General features: G+C 44.4%; 1 protein-coding gene across 1 annotated transcript in view; it reads right to left on the reverse strand.

Annotated features, from left to right (window-relative positions):
- Positions 1-22067, reverse strand: part of Pkd1l1 (polycystin 1 like 1, transient receptor potential channel interacting) — a 121791-nt gene that overhangs the window by 56726 nt on the left and 42998 nt on the right. The window contains exons 14-21 of the mRNA XM_052736021.1: positions 21284-21343; positions 18437-18613; positions 16975-17052; positions 14663-14805; positions 13853-13973; positions 10692-10803; positions 5283-5481; positions 4224-4280 (exon numbers count right to left, since the gene is read on the reverse strand). Coding sequence (XP_052591981.1) covers positions 4224-4280; positions 5283-5481; positions 10692-10803; positions 13853-13973; positions 14663-14805; positions 16975-17052; positions 18437-18613; positions 21284-21343 — 947 coding nt within the window. The remainder of the gene's footprint in view (positions 1-4223; positions 4281-5282; positions 5482-10691; positions 10804-13852; positions 13974-14662; positions 14806-16974; positions 17053-18436; positions 18614-21283; positions 21344-22067) is intronic.

The following is a 22067-nucleotide window of genomic DNA, read 5'->3' on the forward strand; positions in this document are numbered from 1 at the left end:
GAGCTGGGAAGTGGAAGGCTGAGTCAGGGAGACACTGCCAGCCGCCATGATGAGAAACAGCATGTGAAGTACCGGTAAACCACAAGCCACGTGGCAAGGTATAGATTAATAGAAATGGATTAATTTAAGCTGTAAGAACAGTTAGCAAGAAGCCTGCCATGGCCATACAGTTTGTAACCAATATAAGACTCTATGTTTACTTGGTTGGGTCTGAGTGGCTGGCTGTGGGACTGGCGGGTAAGAGAGATTTGTCCTGACTGTGGGCCAGGCAGGAAAACTTTAGCTACAAATGGCGCCCAACGTGGGGCAAGAGTTTCCACCTAAAACCTGAGAAAAAAGATTCTAAAACGGAACAAAAAACAGCTTCCTAATTGTCTCTCTCAAATGAGCGGCAGCTGCCGGTTTGAGCTACTGGCGGGTTCCTAGCGTGCGCGCTCGACCTACAGTATGGCAAGAATGAGGCCTCTGCAAGGGGCACATTAAGCTACATTGTGGATTTAGCCTTTGCTAGTACAAAACAAAAAAAGAGGTTTCTGGGCTACACGCTGCTTGGATAAAAGCATAGACCCACGATAGCTCCCAGAGCTGGTGGTAAAGTACCACGCCACGTTGGGAAGCTGCGGTGGGCGGAGCCAGCAGCCACAGCTGCTGCTGCTTAAAGCAATAGATTCACAATAAGACAGATTCAGATGTAATAGTTTAAAATGTGTGTAAAATATATGTAGGCTTAAAAGAGACAAAAAAAGGTGATATATATAGTATAAAAACAAATACATGGTTTTAAAAAATAAAGTCTTTAAAGAGACAGTAAAATTAATATAAAAAATAAGCCACATAGAGATGACTATTACACAGAGAGTCTGGATTGTGTTGTCTTTGGGATTCTTAACTACAGAGAGATGTTTGATTGTAAAGGAAGCTGAGTTAAACCAGTACGTATATTTTAAAGATACTTTGACTTCAAAATTTGGATGTAAGGATATGTTGCTTTGGAAAAGAGTCTCTTTTGTTTCCACAGAAAGCAAGAGGCTATGGATTTGTTCCAGAGTAAGATACATCAGGTTTGACCAGCCAAGACCCCCTGAAAGGTCTCTGATGACACCATGGCCCAGATGATCCAACATCCAAAGCCGTTTCAAGACAACTGGCTCAGATGATACAGCCTCACGGACTACTCCATGATCCTAAAATTTTCTTTGTTTCCCCAGAAGATACAGCGCCCCCCTCCAACAGAAAGTAGTAAGAGAAGCTACGCCCAAATTCCCAAATATACCAAGCTGACTTTGGAGATGTGTAAAGGTTAAAACCTTCCTTTTTAAGAAAAGAAAAGGGGAAGTACTGTGGGATGGTCTGTATGTCAAATGTGTTGCTGATTGGTCAATAAATAAATCACTGATTGGCCCGTAGCCAGGCAGGAAGTATAGGCGGGACAAGGAGGAGAATAGAGCTGGGAAGTGGAAGGCTGAGTCAGGGAGACACTGCCAGCCGCCATGATGAGAAACAGCATGTGAAGTACCGGTAAGCCACAAGCCACGTGGCAAGGTATAGATTAATAGAAATGGATTAATTTAAGCTGTAAGAACAGTTAGCAAGAAGCCTGCCACGGCCATACAGTTTGTAAGCAATATAAGTCTCTGTGTTTACTTGGTCGGGTTTGAGCAGCTTGGGACTGGCGGGTGAGAGAGATTTGTCCTGACTGTGGGCCAGGCAGGAAAACTCTTAAAAACTTTAGCTACACAGGAGAATTAGAATTAGAAGACAGAAGTGCCCCAAACCACAAGTGCTATGTTTATGTGGAGTCAAATAAACTCTGTTATCAGATCTCTGGGGGTTTCATGGAGATTATAGCATTTGAAACCAGCTTTGATGAGAAACTAATATTTTTCAAAGGAGAAGAAATAAGCTGTTCCAGGTTAAGAGAAAACTTACTACTTCAGGAACAAGAGAAACATCTAGAGTGACAGAACACTGAAGAGGTGGTGTGCAAGGGGAGGCACAGAGATAAGGAGCTGGTCCAGGTGAGGTCTTTGTGTGCTGTGTGAGAACCTAAACATTATCTGTAGTGTAGGGAGCCGTCAGGCATAGTGAGTAGCAGGTGACATGACCAGATGTGTTTTATGAAGGCAGATCTGTAAGAGAAGAGAGTATGTGGTCAAGGGAAGTGCAGCCTTCCGACCCAGCCTTGGCATGATTGGTGATCAGAACTGAAGACGAAGAAGAGACTGAGGAAGAAGAATGGGAAACAGGTGACAGGGTCACAGTGTCTCTCGCTCGTCTACTCTGTGTCTCGGTCATCATGGCACTCACACTCCCGTGAGGGAAAGAAGAGGAGTAAAGACACACACAAGACAGCTGCTCAGTACAAAACCAGCAAAGGAGAGACCCCGCAATAAGAAGGGAGGGTGCCAGGCAACATCTGTGGGGAAGAAACACTTAAGCTGAGTTTCTAAGGACCATCTTCAGCTCTCTGCTGAGCCAAAGGCAGGGCACGATAGGACAACTACCCTAGTTATGGACCAGAGTAGACCAAGAGTGTGATGAGTTGAAGGGCCCAGGCAAAGAAAGTATAGGTCAGAAGGAGCCAAAGCATGCAGGCTATGGGGAGATGTTTGCATTCCTGAACATGTGAACACAAAGCTGTAGATTGATCCTAAGAGAGAGGAGGTGACTACCTGATTTAGGCTTTTCCACAATCATGCTCTGACTGCTGCTTGTGGCCAGTGTTATCAAGATGGCAGAGAGGAAGCAGAGAGAGCAATGAGAGAGATACCCAGCCTGGATGGAAGGTGGTCGGCTTGGAGGTTAGTGGGGAGCAGTAGAGATGCAAAAGACAGGGAGATTCTGGCTACATCTTTTTAAAAGAAGAACCGACTCGCTCAGTTATACTTGGTGGATGCCGAGATCAAAAGATGCTCAGGTGACCTTGGGTGTTTCAACTTGACTCTGGGTAGCAATGCTGTCCCGTCTTGAGTCACAGGAAGCAGGAAGAAACTGGAGTGCCTCTGAACTTGGAAACGTGAGCCTGATTTGCAGCACGTGAGAGAGGGTTGGGCTGAGGATGTAAAATGCACAGTCTGATAGAATCACACCTAACAGACTAGAAGAGGTCACCAGGAGAGAATGTTGGAGAAGTCCAAGGGACTTCCTGCTGAAACCCTGACCATGTCAACAGGACAGGAGGAGGCCACTGGAGAGCCAGGGCTGGCAACCAAAACCTGAGTCGTGGGGCCATTAAATGACATACCCCCTGGTATGTCCCATGAAGGACAAAAAAGGCTAAGAAGAACTGTCTAGTAGAATTGAAAGTGTGGGGAATCTTTCAGCTTCAGCACTAAGAACATGCAAAGCCATGGCAACAGGTAAAGCTGCAGGACAGCCAGCCGGCATTGCCACAGCAAACCCAGGTACCACCTCAATGCTCTACTGCAAAGAGGTGCCCAGAAGTGAGAGCTGCTGGAAGGTGGTGGACATTACCAAATGGATATTTCAAGAAATAAGTGGGAGTCGTGACATACCTTGGGATCATGTAGCAGAGGGGAAAAAAGAAGTAGGAGCTCATGGACAACTTAAGGAGACAAACCCTGGAGAACAGTATGACGGAGATGGAACTACCAGCACCAGCCATTTAGGTTGGACATCTCTCAATCCCCGGGATATCAGTCACACAGGCTGGACTGGGGCTGTACAGGGTGGTGGTAGGTAGGTTCGTGGGCACAGATGGAGGGAGGATGCTTGCTGGGAGCCGGGAATTTTCTTTCCTAGTGACAGGGTGTGAAGACAGATGTAACTGCAGTAAGATTTGCTGACTGGTGGCAATGAGGGACTCCCATGAGTTCTTTTGTCATCTCTCAAAGAACCGCATAGTGAAGACACCTATTGAAGGACTCTGGGGAATGTTACAGATTTGAGAAAACAAGTAGGCATGACCATGGGAAAATCTAATACCACACATTAGTAATAAAGAGCCATCTGCCCACCAAAGTGATTCAGACCGCGGCGGGCACTTGTTGTTACCCCTTTATATTTCTATTTCTGCATGAAGAAAACGCCCTCAGGCATGGCTTGAGGGGGACAATGCTGTTCAGAGGAACATCTAGGAGAAAGTTACGTCCCTAACCTCAGTGTCAAAATACAATTCCAAGTTGTATATTTGTCAAGTCTTGATCATGGCCTTTATAACTATGCAAAATCCAGGAAAATACAGAGAAAGAAATAGCACTTACCTTATTAGGGAAGCTTATGAGGTCTCTCAATATATGAAGAGAATCCACCATTGCTTCCTAAACAGTAGACACGAGAGAGAGAGAGAGAGAGAGAGAGAGAGAGAGAGAGAGAGAGAGATTATCATATTAGTTCAAATGCAGCTTGCTTGTGAAGAAATGGGGCATGTACTGTGTTTTTCTGTGAAGAGGCTTCCTAGGAGCCAGCCCTTTTGTAGCAAGATCATGACCTTGGTCTCAAAGCTTCCTTCCAGTCCAGCATGACTCTGATGTGTCTCTGGCCAGCCTCACCAGGCCCTCGTAGGAAATTGACACAATAGAAGCTGAAATATGGGGACGAAACTAAATGGAGCTATGAAGAAGGGGCAGAAAAATGTCAGAGGAAGAAAAATGATTAGGTCTAGTCGAGTATCTTGTAGTTCTAATGAAACATGAATGTTTACTAGTGACCATTACAAAGCAGAGTTGCAGAAAAGCCAGAGCGGCAGTAATCTTTGAGTCAGGGTCATTTATTAAGAAACTATACTTGGGGCAGAAAAAGATGGTTCAGTGGTTAAATGTACTGGCTGCTTTTCTAGAGGACCTAGGTTCAATCCCCAGCACCCATATAGTGGTGGCTCACAGCCATGGAACTCCAGTTCCAGAGGATCCAGTGCTCACTTCTGGCCTCCATGAGCAACAGGTACACAGATATGCACATAGGCAAAATAACCATACACATGAAATAAATCTTTAAAAACTTAAAAACATTGATTACAAAAAAATTGCATTCAATTTTGACTTTATCCCTTGGCTTATGGTTGTTAACAGAACAAAAAAAATCAGATTTATGGAATGTTTTTATTCATAGAAACATTAGGAGAATTATCCATAATGACAATCAACTTGTTTCACTTTCTCCATTATAAAGCAGAAACATTCACAGGAGCCTATCAGCCTGTGTACCTGGTCTCCTTTCCTGCCTGGATTTTAGGAGCGGGAGCCCTTGCTAAGAAGCCAGCTTTCAGAGGACTGCTGCTGTCCAGGTTTATAGACACTGCCCTGCCCTGCTCAGGGCCATACCTGGTCTGTAACAGGTACTTTGCATGCAGAAGAAATCAATACATCCTGTATCTGTGACCACAGACCACACGAAGAAGTGTTTGTGCTCTTCACATACAAACGGCTCAGGATGGCAGTGATCATGGTGATGTAGTTCCTCACTTCTGTGTAACTCCCCAGCAGCTGGAGAGAAGACAGGTTTTCCAGGGTGGAGCTGTATCTGAAGGAAACACAGAACTGTGATGATGGTGTGACGACACCGTAAAACTTTACTCTGCCAAAGGGGGAATGGAGTTTGTCCTTGAATGGGTCTGAACCGAAAGAGAATGACATGAAGGGGAGGTGGTCTGTATGGGGGAAACTGGAAACACAATTAGACGTGTTACCAGAAGCCTGATAACACGTCACCTTTGAATAAAACTGAAAAAAAAACACAAGATGTCAAACAGATACAGATACACAAGCATCATGACAAAGGAAGGAATGTGGCCCAGAGCTAAAGACACAGTGGCTAGAGCTGGCTTGCTGTGGGATGTTCTGTATGGCAAATGTGTTGCTGATTAGTCATTAAATAAAACACTGATTGGCCATTGGCTAGGCAGGAAGTGTAGGCGGGACAAGGAGGAGAATAAAGCTGGGAAGTGGAAGGCTGAGTCAGAGAGACACTGCCAGCCGCCATGATGAGAAACAGCATGTGAAGGTGCCGGTAAGCCACGAGCCATGTGGCAAGGCATAGATTTATAGAAATGGATTAATTTAAGCTGTAAGAACAGTTAGCAAGAAGCCTGCCACAGCCATACAGTTTGTAACCAATACAAGTCTCTGTGTTTACTTGGTTGGGTCTGAGTGGCTGTGGGACTGGCAGGTGAGAGAGATTTGTCCTGACTGTGGGCCAGGCAGGAAAACTCAAGCTACACTGGCTGAAATAGTGCAGGCAGCCTAACCACTAAGAGCTCATGTGCGCAGACCCAAATTAGAGGGGGGATGTACATCACATTTGAGGCTATGTGCAAAATCGCAAGCTTATGACTTCAGATTTTGATAATTGGGCATTTTACTTATTTATGAATGGAGTGATAAGCTTATTTGTGCCTGGAAAGGCAGCATCCTGTCTTAGACAGAGCTCTGTGCATGAGGTCAATGCCTTTTCCAGTCCTTGCTAGACACCATTTACTTGAATAACTCAGCCTGAATCTCCAAAGATAAAACAAACACCTACTGAATAAAAATCCTTGGTGAGTAATCACATACTAAGCAACAGAACATGTTGACTTAGGAAGACCATAGGAAGCCAGGTGAAGAAGAAAAACACACAAATGAGAAGAAATAGCACACACTGCACAATTAGGAGAAGTATGTTTCACAGTTTTAGTCTCCTACAGTCAGTAAATGTACAAACAAAACACCAAGTAAACAAAAGCAGCCCCAGTAAGCCTTAGAAAGTGGGGCCTACACCCAGAGAGGCAGAATATATTATACAACGAAATCTTATGAAACTGTCAAATAAACTTTACAATCTGACCCAAACCCAGGAAAAATAATAGACAATAGGAACTTCCTATGAGAGGACCCAAATGATGGACTGATCAAAGACATCAAAGTAGAAATCATTAATATGTTCAACGAACTAAAGAAAACTAATTTTGAAGATTAAATAAAGGTATTATAGTGTCTAATCAAATACAGATTAGCAATAAAGAAAAGCAATCAATTTTCTATAAAAAATCACATGGAATTTCTAGAGCTACCTCTACAATAACAATAATAAAAATTCACTGCATAGTTCAAAAAGCAAATTTGAGAAAAGCAGCTGTGAATTTGGGAACTGAACATTAGAGATAGTGAACAACAGGCAAAAAAAAAATAGGAAGAAAACGAACATAGACTTGTAGAAATGCTGGACAGCAAGTTCACAAATTATATTTTTTCTTTCTTTTCTGAACAACAAATCCATTGCGTAAGATAATGTCTATAAAATGTTATGGTTGAATCTATAGTACATAGGCATCAATTCAGACAGATACCTTAAGGCACCTAGAACACTTATACTTCTATCAGGCTAAAAATAAAAGAAGTGGGGAGCAAGTTTTAATGATCCAGAGGGAGATTTTCCAATCATAAAATGGGCCAACCCACCAGAAAGGTAAAAGTTATAAATACATAATTGGTCAAAGTGTGAAGAACAAGGGAATGAGTGCTCATCTCTCATCTGTGTTAACCACATCATCATCAAGGCTTAGGAAACACGGTGGAGGAGGAGATAGAAAGAATGTAGGAGCTGGGGGTGGGGAGGAATGCTGTGCAATGCTCTCTTCTGGACATGACATGGCTGTCACAATCATGGACTCATAGCAGCTGTGATCACCTGTACAAGACCTACGCAAGATCAAGCCAAGCAAAGCCCCAGCATAGATGGGGTAGATGATCTCAGCTTTACCCCTTGCTGTTAGCAGGGGATAGTTGCTGGGGAGGCAGAATTATTCTTTTTTGAGGATGTGGCCACTCATGGGATTCCCATGCTCCAATGGTCAGCTCCACCCCCATGGGTAGCACTAACTATATTTGGTGGGTTGTTAAAAAAAGAAAGATGTGAAGTGGGGGGGGGCATATTGGGGCATATGGAATGAATTGGAGGGGGAAGTTGGGTCAGAGATGATCATATTTTATCATATCAATATAAAATTCTCAGAAACAAAAAAAATTAAAAACTTAAAAATCTAATGCACAAATATTCACAATGCATTGTTAAATAGAGATCGCATTATCTTACTATAATGTGCTCACAATTGCCTAAATACTTAACACTGTGGAATTGTACAAAGTTATGAATACATAGGGAATCTAACAAGAGAAAAATAAAACTGATGGTGCTGGAGGGAAAGGAAGGACTTCAAAGATAATAATGCTATTAGTAATGGACAGAATAACAGCAGGTGATCAACAAGGTCTATAAGACTCAAGATGAATATGATCAAACATATTACTTATGAATATAATAAAGAACAAGTAAATTTATCTATTACATATTTTATGCACATGAGCATTTTGCCTGCGTGTGTGTCTGTGTACCATGTGCATGCCTGGTGCCTTTCGAGGTCAGAAGAGGGCATTAGATCACCTGTAACTGCAGTTATAGATGGTTGTGAGCCAACCTATGGGGGCTGGAAATAAAACCCCAGTCCTTTGCCAGAGCTACAAGAACTCTTAACCTCTGAGCCATCTTTCCAGCCCCCGAAGAATACATTTTTAAAATAGTCACAAAATAATTTTGAGACCAGAGAGATGGCTCAGCTATCTATGCAAGCCTGACAACCTGAGTTTGATCCTCTGAACCTAGACTGAGGTGAAAAGAACAGATTCTACACAGTTGTCCTCTGGCCTGCAGATATGTGCCATGGCATGGAAAGAGAGTCAAGAAATGCAGGAGTCCAGTCAAAGAGAGGGAAGAGGGATTATATGAGCATGGGGGAAAGGGGGAGGTCAAGATCATGATGGGGACAATATCTACAGAGACAACTGAACCAAGCTCATAGGAACTCATGAACTTTAGACTGACACCTGTGGAACCTGCATGGGACCAACTAGGCCCTCTGCATACAGGAGACCGTTATGTAGCTTGGTCTGTTTGAAGGGCCTCTGGCAGTGGGATCAGGATCTATCCCTGGTGCATGAGCTGGCATTTTGGAAACCATTACCTATGGTGGGACGCCTTGCTCAGCCTTAATGCAGGGGGGAGGGGCTTGTACCAGGCTTTGCTGACTTCCCATGGGAGGTCTTACCCTTTTGGAGGAGGGGGTGAGGGGTGGGGCAGAATGAGGAAGGCAGGGGGACCGGAAGGAGGGATGAGAGGTGGATCTGTAGTGGCTATGTAAAATGAATAAAAAAAAATTCTTAAAAAAAGACTTCTATGTAATTAAAAAACACACGGACTAAAAACAAAAAAAAGAAATGCACCTTAGCATTTATGGTCTGTCCCATTTTTGCTTTCTGCTGCTATGATAAAGCAAAAACAACTTGGAGAGGAAAGGGTTTACTTCAACTGACAACTTCCATGTCACAGTCTTTTATGGAGGAAATTCAGGGCAGGAACTCAAGGCAGGAACCTGGAAGCAGGAACTGAAGCAGAGGCCGAGGAAGAACACTGTTCACTGGCTTGTTCCCCATGGCTTGCTCAGTCTGCTTTCTTATATAACCCAAGACCACCTGCCCAGGGTAGGGGTGAGGCACCACCCCCAGTAGACTGGGCCTTCCCACATCAATCATTAAGCATGAGAATGTCCCACAGGCTTGTCTACAGGCCATTTTGATGGAGACATCCTCTCGAGGTTTTGTCTTCCCAGATAGATTACTTTAGTTTGCATTAAGTTGATACAAAAACTAACCCCAGCCCAGTTAGCACAGAGAAAATGACTCGCGTCGGTCAGTGCTGGTGGGAATACCAAATGGTGCAGCCCCTCAGAAGTGCTAAGCAAGAGGTGTCATATGACCTAGTGATTCTACCCTTGAGAAATGAAAATGCTCACCCACACCAAAGCTTGCAAAAAAAAAAAAATCTTATCTTCAGAAGAATCTAACATACAGACAGAAAAAATAGGCCATGTCACCTGTTCAAGGAGTAAACAAATTGAGGCAATACAAAAAATATTATTGAGTAATTAAAAAATGAGGTACTGATTTATGCCATATCATGGATGAAACTCATCATTGAGGTATCATTTACATCATTCATGTGTGAAATGAAGAAGAACTCAAGCATGTATTTTTCATCATCCTGTTGCCACAAAGTTTCTAGAATATGCAAATCTTTAGACATAAAGATGTTGGCTTTGGGGGTTTGGGAAGTAGGTGTTGGGGTTGATGATTCAGGAGTAACTACTGTTTAGTTCCAAGATGTTATGATGGCTAAATGTTCCCAAACTAGACTGTGCTAAAGGCCACAGTGTTCTGGAAGTGTGAGGAATTTCAATAGGTAAGCTATATAATGTGTAAATGATACCTCAAATTGTTTAAGGGGATGGATAGTGGTTAAGACCATTTGCTGCTCTTCCAGGAGACCCAAATTCAGTTTCCAGAACCTATGTAAGGTGGCTCATAATGGTCTCTACTCCAGCTTCAGGGATCCAATGCCTTCTCTGGGGCTCTTGAGGCACCCACACATGTGAGAAACCCCAACTCCCACTACCCTCCCAAAGATGCATAAATAAAAAAATCTTTAAAACTTGTTTTAAAAAGAAAAGAAAGAGCCTCATGGACCCTGAAGCATGTGCACAGTGCCATGCAAATGGTGTTTAATAGGCCACGCCTGGGAGACCCTGGCTTTTGCCCAGCATGAGAAGAGCAATTACTATTGCTCTTTTAGTGGCTCTTTGCCATCTCCCCAGGGAATATAAGCTCTGCTGTAGGGTGTCTTTGTTGCATCCTATTACTTACAGGTCCTTGTCAGGGCAGTCATTTCCATGGTAACGGGGTAGCACAGTCACTTCCACAGTGCATGGTTGCACCTTGGAGCCTTGGCCATCTGTGATCTCAGTAGAAACAAAGACTGTGAAGGAATATGGCAGAGGAGGGTCATTCCAGACACTGGTTGTGGACAAGTGTCTTCATGCATCATCAGCAGCTGAAGAGTATGGGTGATGGTGACAGGGGGTGGGATGCTGGCAAACCTAAGGTGAGCTGTCTTCCCTCCCACATTAGACACACTGAGGATACCAACAAATCTGCAAATAGAATATCTGTTAAGCAAAACTATGAGTTATAGTGTCAAGGTATGTGCATGTGAATGCAGGTGCTCTTGGAGGCTAGAATAGAAGAGCATACTGGATTCCCCCCAAGCTGGGGCTACAGGTATTTGTGAGCCACCTGACCCAGGTGCTGAGAATCAAACTCAGGCTTCAAGAGTCATGCATGCTCTTAACCACTTAGCCATCAGTGCTGCCCCATGGTAATGGCTTGTTTACTAGGGATTCAAACACAAGGCATGGTATGAGAAAAGACTTCAAAATTCTTCTGTCCTTCTGGGGAGATGTCACCACCCAACCTAAGATCTGAACACCCAAGTAAGGTCAGTGAATGCTCATCAGATAGGGAAACAGGGAGTGCCACAGAGGGCAGACAGGCAGATGCCATCACTGTGTGCTGCAGGAGGCAGGGGTAAGTCATAATCCATTCACAAGGTCATGGTAGGTGACCGTTTCTTCCCTCCAGAGTGTTCCTGTCCACCAAATACATAAGGAGTGCTGAAATGGGGTACCAGGCTCATGGGGAGTATAATCCTGACTCTGCAACAGATGGGCCAGTGTTAGTGTCACATTTTAACTACTTCCTAAATGATGGAGGCAGAATTAACAGGCAAAGGTAAAGAAGAATTCTGAGGGGAGGTTTGTATAAAAACATCTGTATGTATCTAGCAAGAAATAGCTACTTGGTGGACCTAGGAATTCCTTCACGTAACAAAGGCTCAAAGGTGTAATGAGACCTGCTGGTGACATTGGGGTTTGGGTGATGGTCACAGATACAGTTGTGTGTAACACACAGAAGATCAGCACACATGTGAACCCTGGGTATCTACATAGTAGACTCAACTTGAAACCCAGTACTAAAGGTTGGAGACTTGACTTGGATATCAGTCCTTCTTAGGATGTGGGCCCTGGGCATGTGTATCACAATCACTGAGAAGCCCAAATTCTAGGCTCTATCTTCTGAGCCGGTAGTTACTGTACAAGCTCCTCAGTGCCCCACTGAAGATAATGTACTATAAATCAAGAGAGAGGATGGCAGAGGAGTGAGTGTTAGATAAGAATTTAATTTGATGTGATAACTCTGTGCCATATTCACTCATACAAAAGATGGGACAAGACAAGAAACATTAAACATCCACTCTACTAAATTTATTTTACTTAATTGCTCGTGTTTATCCTATTGTCAATTATTAATTCAGATAGTCACTGGGATTTAATGTAACAACAGCTACCAGTACTTATCATACATATGAAGGATTTGAGCACCAAATGACACTGTCCCAGGCCTGTGACCTAAGATTTGGTACTATAGATTTATGTCAAGACATTCTTCATTCCAACATGATGATGAGTCCCTGACTCAAGATCTTCTATTTAGACGTCTGTCTAGCCCTGTGAACTATGGCTAGCTGGTGGAAAGAGGTTCTCATGCCCCTACATGTGCTCTCAGGTAAGAAACATGTCAGGTGTTAATGTAGATCATTCCCTGCACTGTAAGAGGCATGCTTATTTAGTTGAACATCTTCATCAAGGCAAGTGCTATTTTGACTCAGCTCTTAGGATAGGCCCCTGGCCACCACCAAGAAGTGGGTGTGCTTGACCTGAGCAGCCATTATGAGAAAAATTTCCAGAAGGCAGGTGAATGCAATTTTAATATTTACAGATTTATGGATGGAAGATCCATGAACGCCACCTTCATCTATTCAGTAATGCCTACTGTGCTGGAGAGTCTGTTTGCTTGGTCTTAGGAGAACTTGAGCTCAGATGCAAATATAAAGTCATCATCATGCTAATCAGAGCATGATCACAAAGCTCAGAGAAGTTTGCTTGGTGTGACTTGAATCTGGGAGTGAGGGAAAGTTTGGAGGAGACAGGAAAGGTGTCAGCAATGAAATACTTTGTTGACTTAAAAGGAGAAGGGAGATTCAAGTACATCAGTTAGATGGACCAGTTCACACTTTGGGCTGAAATCATCTTACTGTCTCAGATTGAAGAAACTTCTACATTGCTGACTTTCATTCATGCCTATACAATGGAATCATATAGAAGTTCAAAAATAAAAATAAAATACAGATCATTCCCAGTTAACCAGACTGGGTTGTGTGAAACCGGACACTTTGTCAAATGGTCACATCAGGTGACACCAGGCCTTGTGTGTGGGATCGGAATTAATCAGGACCTAAGGGACAGTGTTTGAGATAGAAAGCTATTGGCACCACAGGCTTCATTTGGATTGAGATTTCTGTAATTTGGGTCTGCAACATCACCTAGAGGCCCATGTAGTAAGCCTTTAGCTTAGTACTGTTGTGAGTTAGTGGAACCTTTGAGAGACAGGACCTAGTGAGAGGTCTCCTGTTCATGGGGGACACTCTATCAAAGAGAACACAGAGAGGAAATTTAAATGCTCACTGATGGCAGGGTTTGTAATGGGAGACTGATTACAGAGATGCCACTTGCTCACTCAACAGTCTTTCCTCACATTTTAGTTTTTGGAGGGAGTGCCTTAATTTGTTTTCAATGATAATAAATTCAAAATCCAGATAATATGAGCTATTTAACTTGTAAGTGGGGATACCCTACTCTTGCATATATTAATCACGGGTAAGAGCTTTCTTTGATATTTATTATCTGTATTTTAATTGAAATTGAAGATATGAAAATCCCAATTTGCTAATAATGTTTCTAATATTCTTTCTGTATTAAAAGACAGGTAAAGGGCCTAAATTTACTGAGGCAGATAAATGATTTTAATTTCTAGGCCCCTCTAATACTTTGTAGTTTTTAGAAACTAGGAGAAAATGTTTGGAGGGATAAGTAGGCATACCTAGTCGCATGGTTGACGCTGTGACTTACCTTTGTAATCATCTGAGGCCTCACCAGCTGGCAATAAAAAGTAGTGCTGGGTATCTCGTCCATGGTACAGGGTGTGTGGAGAAGTATTTCCTATCCAGTAACGAAATTCGTAATGAAAGTCCTATGATCCAATCCATGGGAGTAGAAAAATAGGAAACTGAACATACTGTGGATGGAATCACCAATCAATGCCACACATCTCCACCCTCACGGCCACTGTTGGTTATGTTTTGCAGCCCAGACCAGGGTGCCTGCATCATTCTCCGTACACATAGATGGGAGAGGTCTCCTGGCTCTGTAGGACTCATCTGCTCTTAAACCAAAGGGCTTCTCACATGAAGCAGGATTCTACACTTGAGTCAGCCAGCTCTCTTGTCTTTGGATCCCCTAACACAGTGGTTCTCAACCTGTGGATCACGACTCTTTCTCCTCAGATCCTCACAAGACCCTATTCAAAAATGCAGAGTGACTTCTACATTGTTCAAATTAGGACAAAGAGGTCGAGTGTAGGTCAGAGACATGTTCTGGTGATGGAGTTAGGCCTCAGGCTGAGCCCCTCACCTCCCACTTGTGTGCCCATAGGTAACAGAGCCTCCTGACTTTGTGGCAAAGCCCAGCAAGAATCCTCTCCTTCTAATGAAGAGGCTGTTCTTACTAGTAGGAGAAGCCCCTCCCCGCATTCATGCAGGAACAACTTTTCCACCTTGCGGGTCAGGGCCAGCCCTGCAGCCCACCATGCAAAGAACTCTTGTGCTTTCCAAGAGCCGTGGTTGCCTGCACCCCTCAGGACAGACAAGGGTTCTCACATACCGGTTTCCCTGACATGCAGAAGACACTGAAGATGGTATGTGCCTCCATACCACTGTGGGGTCGCACCTGACAGGACATGTCCCGTGGGACTTGGTTGACCGTTATGTAGAGCTGAGCTTTGCCTAGTAAGGCATGCTTTGAAGCTAAGAGAAGGACAGGATGAGGGTTTCAGCTGGTATAGAGAACAGTGAAGTATACACACACACACACACACACACACCCCACATACACACACATGCACACACACATTTCTCACTTCCTCTGCATGTGTCTAGAATCTGCTGTAAACATCTGCCTAAGAATTCTCTGGGCAGATACACCCCAACAGGCATAGTTATTACTCCCCAGTGATTAAACACCATGGTATGTACTTTCTGCTTTATTAATCACCCTATACCAACTTATTATCATTCACAATTTTTAAAAAAAGTAATATATTCTTAGGATAAATTACGGGCTAGAGCTTTCTATATCACGTTGTCAAAAATCCTCATGAGGTCCTGTGGGGACTGTTCATGTGGCTCTGGCAGGCTGAACACTGGGCCTGTGCTTCCTATTTAACAGTGGCATGACAACACCAACCACAGAGAATAGACCCTTCAACACAAGTGAAATCCAAGAGGATGTGGTGATTAGCTTTGCCTTGCTAAACTGCCCAATCCTCGCAGAAGAAGAAGCAATAAAAGCTAGCAACCTGGGTGGGCGGGGGGGGGGGGGGTGACTAGCATACCTAATTAAGAAAGGGACATAGGGGCAAGAGTATTCCCTGTAAGTAACACAAGGAAGGACAGCCACACTGTGCCATGTATGATGAAGAGCACAGGAGAATGAAGCTGTAGGGAGGCTTTGTGTGGCCTAAGTGATGGACAGCTGAGCAGGACACCTGGAGCCTGAGCTCAACTCTCCCAGGTGGCTGAGGACACTGAACAGGACCCACGGATCACGGGGAGACTCTCAGGCATATAAAGAAGGTACATGGCCTAAGAGAATGGCTTTTAGTTTGTTGATTGGGGGATTTCAAAACTGGGGTGAAGGGGTGCATGGCACATGAGCTACTGAGAAGCAAAGGTATCCAATATAACAGAAGCAAACATTGTCTCTGTGTGGGCAGAAACAGGGATGGAGGCTTAGTGTCTAGACAGGGCAGGCAGAGGCTCACAGCAGCGGTGAGAATCCAGAGCCAATCTATGAAATATCAGAAAACAAACGGCCTTGTGTTTCTTCCGTGAGGGATGCATATACAGACCCAGGAGGCAAAATTGGAAGTGCACATTAAGTTTTGCTTATCTGTTTTTGCTCTGAGGTAAGGTTGGGCCTTGAACTTGCAATCCTTTTCCCTCAGGCTCCCTACTGCTGTTATTACAGCTGTGCCTCTATTGCCTGGCTCATGGTGGGTCCTAATGAATGCAAAAATGTGGATGAAAAATCTGTTCTGCATATCACTTGAATCTTCTGTGTTTGTTAAATGGAATTGAAAGTCTCCAGAAATGGGGGAATGTTTAGAAGTGACCCAAAAGAATGCTTTCAGATTGAGTTGTGGAAACGCAGGAAGAGTTGTGGGGCACTGAGCAGGGTAAGCCTGTGGATAAGTTCCAGCCCACACTGAGCACTCGGAAAAACGGCAATAACACATGGTTGGGAATCAAATATATGTAGTGAAGGTGACCTACTCAGGTGTGGTAGTTTGAATAAAATTGGCCCTCGTAATCTCATAGAGAGTGACACTTTCAGGAGGTGTGGCTTTGTTGGAGTGGGTATGGCCTTGTTGGAGGATGTGTGTCATTGTGAGAGTAGGTTTTGAGGTTTCCTATGCTCAGGATATTGCCCAATGTCTCAGTTGACTTCCTGTTGCCTGCAAGATGTAGGGCTCTCAGCTACTCCAGCACCATGTCTGCCTGCATGCCGCCATGCTCCCCGCCATGATGATGATGGACTGAACCTCTGAACTGTAAGCAAGCCACTCGAATTAAATATGTATTTATAAGAGTTACCATGGTCATGGTGTCTCTTCAACAGCAATAGAAACCCTAAGACATTAGGTATCTACCAAAAAAGTCAAACATACAAGAAGGACAGTAACTGATCATTGTTTATCCTGTTCTAAACATGCACGTGATTCAATAAGAAAGGAGAACATCACAGCAACTAATGTGAATAACAAATAATGGGAAGGCAGCAGCAGGGGAGAAGGAAATGGTGAGGTCCAGAGCAAGGGGTTGCAGTAGAGAGTCACTGTTGTTTCTAGGAAAAAGTCTATAATGATCAAACCTTCATGGTTCCCCATACTAGATCCAACTTGTACCTTGACATACCTACAGAAGCCTGTAAGACGTACATCTCGCCACTGCTCAGTGAGAATGGTGCTATTGTCACAGCTGGTCCCATGATACCTACAGAAGAGGAAGTGTCCACATGGAAGCGGCAGTCAGTGGGATCCCAGGAGTGAGCCCCACCCTTGTTCCAAGGGTGTGAGTAAATAATACCCTGGTTACACGTTGTGGTGGTTTGAATAGGTATGGCCCCCATAGATGCATGTGTTTGTGTGCTTGGCCCATAGGGAGTGGCACTATTATGGCCTTGTTAGAGTAGGTGTGGCCTTGTTGGAGGAAGTGTGTCACTGTAGAGGTCAACTTTGAAGTCTCATATGATCAAGCTACACCCAGTGTGGGACATAGTCTCTTTCTGCTGCCTGTGGATCAAGATGTAGAAGAACTCTTAGCTCCTTCTCCAGCACCATGTCTAGCTTCATGCTGCCATGTCTCCCTCCATGGTGATAACAGACTAAACCTCTGAAACTGTAAGCCAGTTGCAATTAAATGTTTTCCTTTATAAGAGTTGCTGTGGTCATGGTGTCTCTTCACAGCAATGGAAACCCTAACTAAGACACATGTTCTGTTCATACTTGGGAAGGACACTAGTCTGTGGGGTACCAGCCTTCTTTAAGGAACCCAAATTCCTATCTCCAGGCCATCCTCATCTAACAGAAGCAGTATTGAGGTGGACCAGTCACCCACAGCTCAGAAATGAGGTAGATTTCCCTAGTAATAAGAGAATTCTGGTAAGATCTCATTTTGTGCATTTACAGTAAGCTCAATGTTTGAGTTTTTATTTTATAAATTTGACTTATCTGTGAAAGTATGATGGACATATTGAGTTTTTGTAGAATTTTGACTATGAAAAGTTTTTAACTTTTCCCCTTCAAGAGTAAGCTGACCCACCCTGCTTAGTCTTCCTCAAAATTGGGAGAGATCCAAAACTAAGACAGGTGATTGGAAAGAGCAAGTAGAAAATCCCTGAAAAATAGCATGAAATCCATAGCTTCTCCCAAAGGCTTATGGGGGTGATCTACTCTCCAGTAGTACTCAGAAAGGCGGTGTCCCACCAGAGCAGACAAACCAACATGCCTGTGCTGGGGAAGACAGATTAAAAATTCCTTTTCCACACAGGGCCAGCTTTACTCGATCCATCCATGTAAATGGAACATCTACTCTATGCAAGGTCTTAGAGACAGGCAGAATCTACATGTTGGGGTGCCACCCAGATCTGAAGCTCCCTACTGATCTGCAGCTGGGGACTCCTAGGGTTCAGATGAAGCTAGCTTCATCCTTAGAGAATGAGCCATGGGCTGTGATCCCCAGAAGGACAGACATGAGTAAAGAAGGCTGAGTGGTTCCATTCTTTCATTAAGACAAAAGACTTGGGAGAACTTGAGGACTGGTTCCCAAACTCTTCTGAAGTGGCTGTGAATCCAGGGTACAAAGAGCATGTTCATACCTGAGGAGGTGTAGTTGTGGAAGACAGCTCGGCTGACCAGGGTCTTGGGCCAGTCAACCATGAGAGCTGGCTTTGCTCTGCCTGTGTGAAGGAAAGGACCTAGCAGGTTGTCCCCATCATTGGCACTCTCCTCGGTGCTGGTGCTTGGTCCTGATTCCTGGAAGTTAGCACTGGTGCCTAGGAAGAGAAATCATGCCACAGGAGAGAAAGGGAAAAGTTACAGTCTTGTGAAGAATGAATGCTTCAAGGTTGATGCTAATACTGATTTCTGTGGTTGCTAGATACGGCACATCTAAAGCAATGCCTTTAGTAAGTATGCATATTCAAGAGAGGTACTTTTGTGTCTTATAATCACCTCCCATTAGCTCCTTTCTGTATCCTCCTCACTCCTCCCCTCCTTCCCCTTCCTCCCTTCCTCCCTTCCACCTTGCGATCTGGAATTTCATAATGCAAAGTCAGGTAATGATAAATGACAGAGGAAAAACCACAGTAGATTCATAGAGAAAGTGAGTGTGGGGAACAGAAGGAAGCAGGGGTCAGGGATGGGGCTTCTGTTGGAGCAGTGGGCAGGGATTCAGAGCAAAGGATGAGTTCAGTGAAGATCTGGAGAAAGTTTCCAGGTTGGGTAGAAACCAAGTGTGGTGGGAAGGGCCCTCTGTGGGTGGCTGAAGAAAGAGAATGGGGCCCAGAAGGTGGACAGTGAGGCTGAGATATGCCTGTGGCCACCGACGGAAACATTTGTCTTGAAAGTGGCAGGAAGCCACCAGTGGCTGAGGAAACTGACCATCTGGTTTGTGCCTGAGAAAGGCCCCTGGCTGCTGTGTGGAGGTGTGATTACAGGCAGCGTGGCTGCTGTGTGGGGGTGTGATTGCAGGCAGCGTGGCTGCTGTGTGCAGGTATGATTGCAAGCAGCAAGCACAGAGGCAGAAAGCCACTGCATAGTCTGGGGAGGAATGTCATGGGACAGTGATAGACTGACCAAAGACTTCAAAGAAGGCTGCAGAAAGAAGACAGAGTCCCAGAAACCCTGGAGGAATTAGGATGACTCCTGTCAGAAAGAGTCATGCTGTTAACAGGGTAAGATAATGTCTATGTTGTCCATTTGCTATTGCTGATTCGGTACCTGCCATGCCTAAGCTGGAGCCCTGAAACAGACCTGTGTATATATTATACGTTTTAATTTTTTATGTATCGTTTTTATGGCTTGAATATGAAGTTATCCTCACAGGCCCATGTTAAATGCTCAGTTCCTATCTGCTGGTGCTGCTATTTTGGAGGTTCTGGAAAGCTTAGAAGGTAGAACCTAGATGTGAAGAGCTCACTGGGGGTGGATCCTTGGTGGTATGCTGTCCTTAGTCCCTTCTTATTTGACCCTCTGCTTTCTATCCACCAGGAAGAGAAAACCCCCTTTATATACTCCCACTGACATGACTTTCTACCCAGGGGCATGGGGCCGAGTGACTGTAACCCAAACCCTGTGAAACCATGAGGCAAAACCAGTAACTAATGTAGTTGTGTCTCCATATCCTACAAATAAACCAAACAGCAGCAAAACCTGCCTTTCTGGCTAGAAAGATGTCACCTGTTCTGATCTAGCCAATCCCTAGTCATATCGAGGCTTAGTCAGGAGTGGGTCTACCCAATCCACAGCCAGGCCCCCTCTGTTCCACTGTACATTCTGGGCAACTGTCCTCTGCTTACTCATCCCAGAGTCAGGTGCCACGTTACTAGGTACCAGTGCTGTACCAGGCATCACTCCCATTGTCCACAGCCCACTGGAATTACTCAGATTGCCAGATCCTGAAACACACATTGCCTGTCTTGTTCCTCTCTTTGAAACCCTGGTGAAGCTGGGTCTCATAAGGCTTTCCCACAAGGCCCTGGGTGGTGGGCCACATGTCTGCCCTAGGACCTGTGGCCATAACACACTTTGTTTTTCCAGGTTTCTCTTCTGCTTCCTCCTATGACCGCCTATGAAGAGCACCTCATACAAAGAAGTATGGCACACAGGAGGGACAAGAGGGGCTGAAGAAACTCTAAGTCAGAGGCAGTGAATCAGAGGACCAACGTATTAACCTAACCATTCAATCACTCTAAAAATAAGTCAACCAGTCATCGTCTGCCTGTTCTGTCAACAAATTAATCACCTGCCCATTCATTTGGCAGATAGAACATGCTCCAATTATCCATCTGTTCACTGGACAGGTAGAGTCAGTGCTTGCTCCTTGTCTGTCTGTTCTTCAGAAACATGGACCACCTACTGATCATACACCTCTTTACATGACACATTGATCATCCTGTGTTCACTGATGCACTGGGCATCAAGATGGTTCTGGGGACACGAGAATAAGCTAGTCGTGAAGTTTTTGTGAGGATGTCAAGTGTATACGAGATAGACACAGAAGGGCATCGTTGGCCCAGAAGCCACCTGCTTAGAAGAGGTAGGGGTGGAAACAGTGAACTGATGGGGGCCATCACAGTGCTGAGGGTGAATTCAAAGCGGGAAGGGAGAGGGAACCTGCAAGGAGGGTGATGAGCAAGGAGGCAGGGTGGAGATGGCAGTCAGGGAGACCCACCATGCAAGGCACCTCGGGTCTGGATCACCTACTGTTGGGCCTGAGACCACGGGGAGTGTGGGAGCAGAGGGTTCAAGATGTGCGGCAGTAAGTGAGCCAGGAGAGAGGTCTGTGCCATGAAGAGGAGCTCGAAGTCTCGGTTTGAAAACTCCCTGGGGGAGTTTTAGGTAGCCCTGATGGAAGGACAAACATGGAGCATCCAGGAGGGCTGGTGCCTAGTGAGCCTGGGTGCAGGGCCCTTCTACATGGGGACAATCATAAAAGTGGTCACCTGGCTGTCTTCCTAGGGATGGCACGTCTTCTTGGATGTCACTATAATAGGCTTCAAAATCTATACAAGAGGAAAAAATTACATGTCATTTGAAGACACCATTAGTGAGTGCTGAATGCTATAGACTAAAGTCCATCCCCCACCCCCAAGATCCTGTAAGGCCAGAGGAGTAGAACTTCATGATTACGCAAGAGTTAGAATTTTGCAGATCAGAGCCAAACTATCCAAACCATGTTTTAGTCCCCTTAAAATCCTCATTCATTATTCACTCCCATGTCTGACTGAACATCGTTTTGACTATTAGTAAAACCTTTAAAATGTATTCTCAGCAGAGGACTATTTGCTACCAATCCATAGCTAAAAATGCTGTCAGTCCAATACCCATATGATTTTTCCCCTACCTGACTGTGGTTCCCTCTCCCTGCCAATGTATTTGATACAACTTTCTTTTTTGTATAACAATAACAACTAATCAAATATCATGTAACCACTTTCACTGTGGAACACATCTTTAAGGGTATAATCTTTGTGTTCCTGGACCACTGTCACTCATATTTGGGTCAAGAATAAACTATCTCTAAGCTGGGCTACAGTGGCACATGCCAATAATGCCAGTGCTTGAACATTGAAGACAGGAGGATCAGGGATTCAAGCCTTAGCTACATAAGGAATTGAAGGCCTGGGCTACATTAGAACCTGTCTCAAAATAACAAAAACAAAATACTATTTTATTACCCTGAGATTGAAACTGGGCTCTGCATTGAGTATGAACATAGTACTCTTA

Source organism: Peromyscus californicus, unplaced genomic scaffold (genome assembly GCF_007827085.1).
Source record: "Peromyscus californicus insignis strain IS unplaced genomic scaffold, ASM782708v3 Scaffold_13__1_contigs__length_99412109, whole genome shotgun sequence".
In the NCBI taxonomy this organism is placed as follows: Eukaryota; Metazoa; Chordata; class Mammalia; order Rodentia; family Cricetidae; genus Peromyscus; species Peromyscus californicus.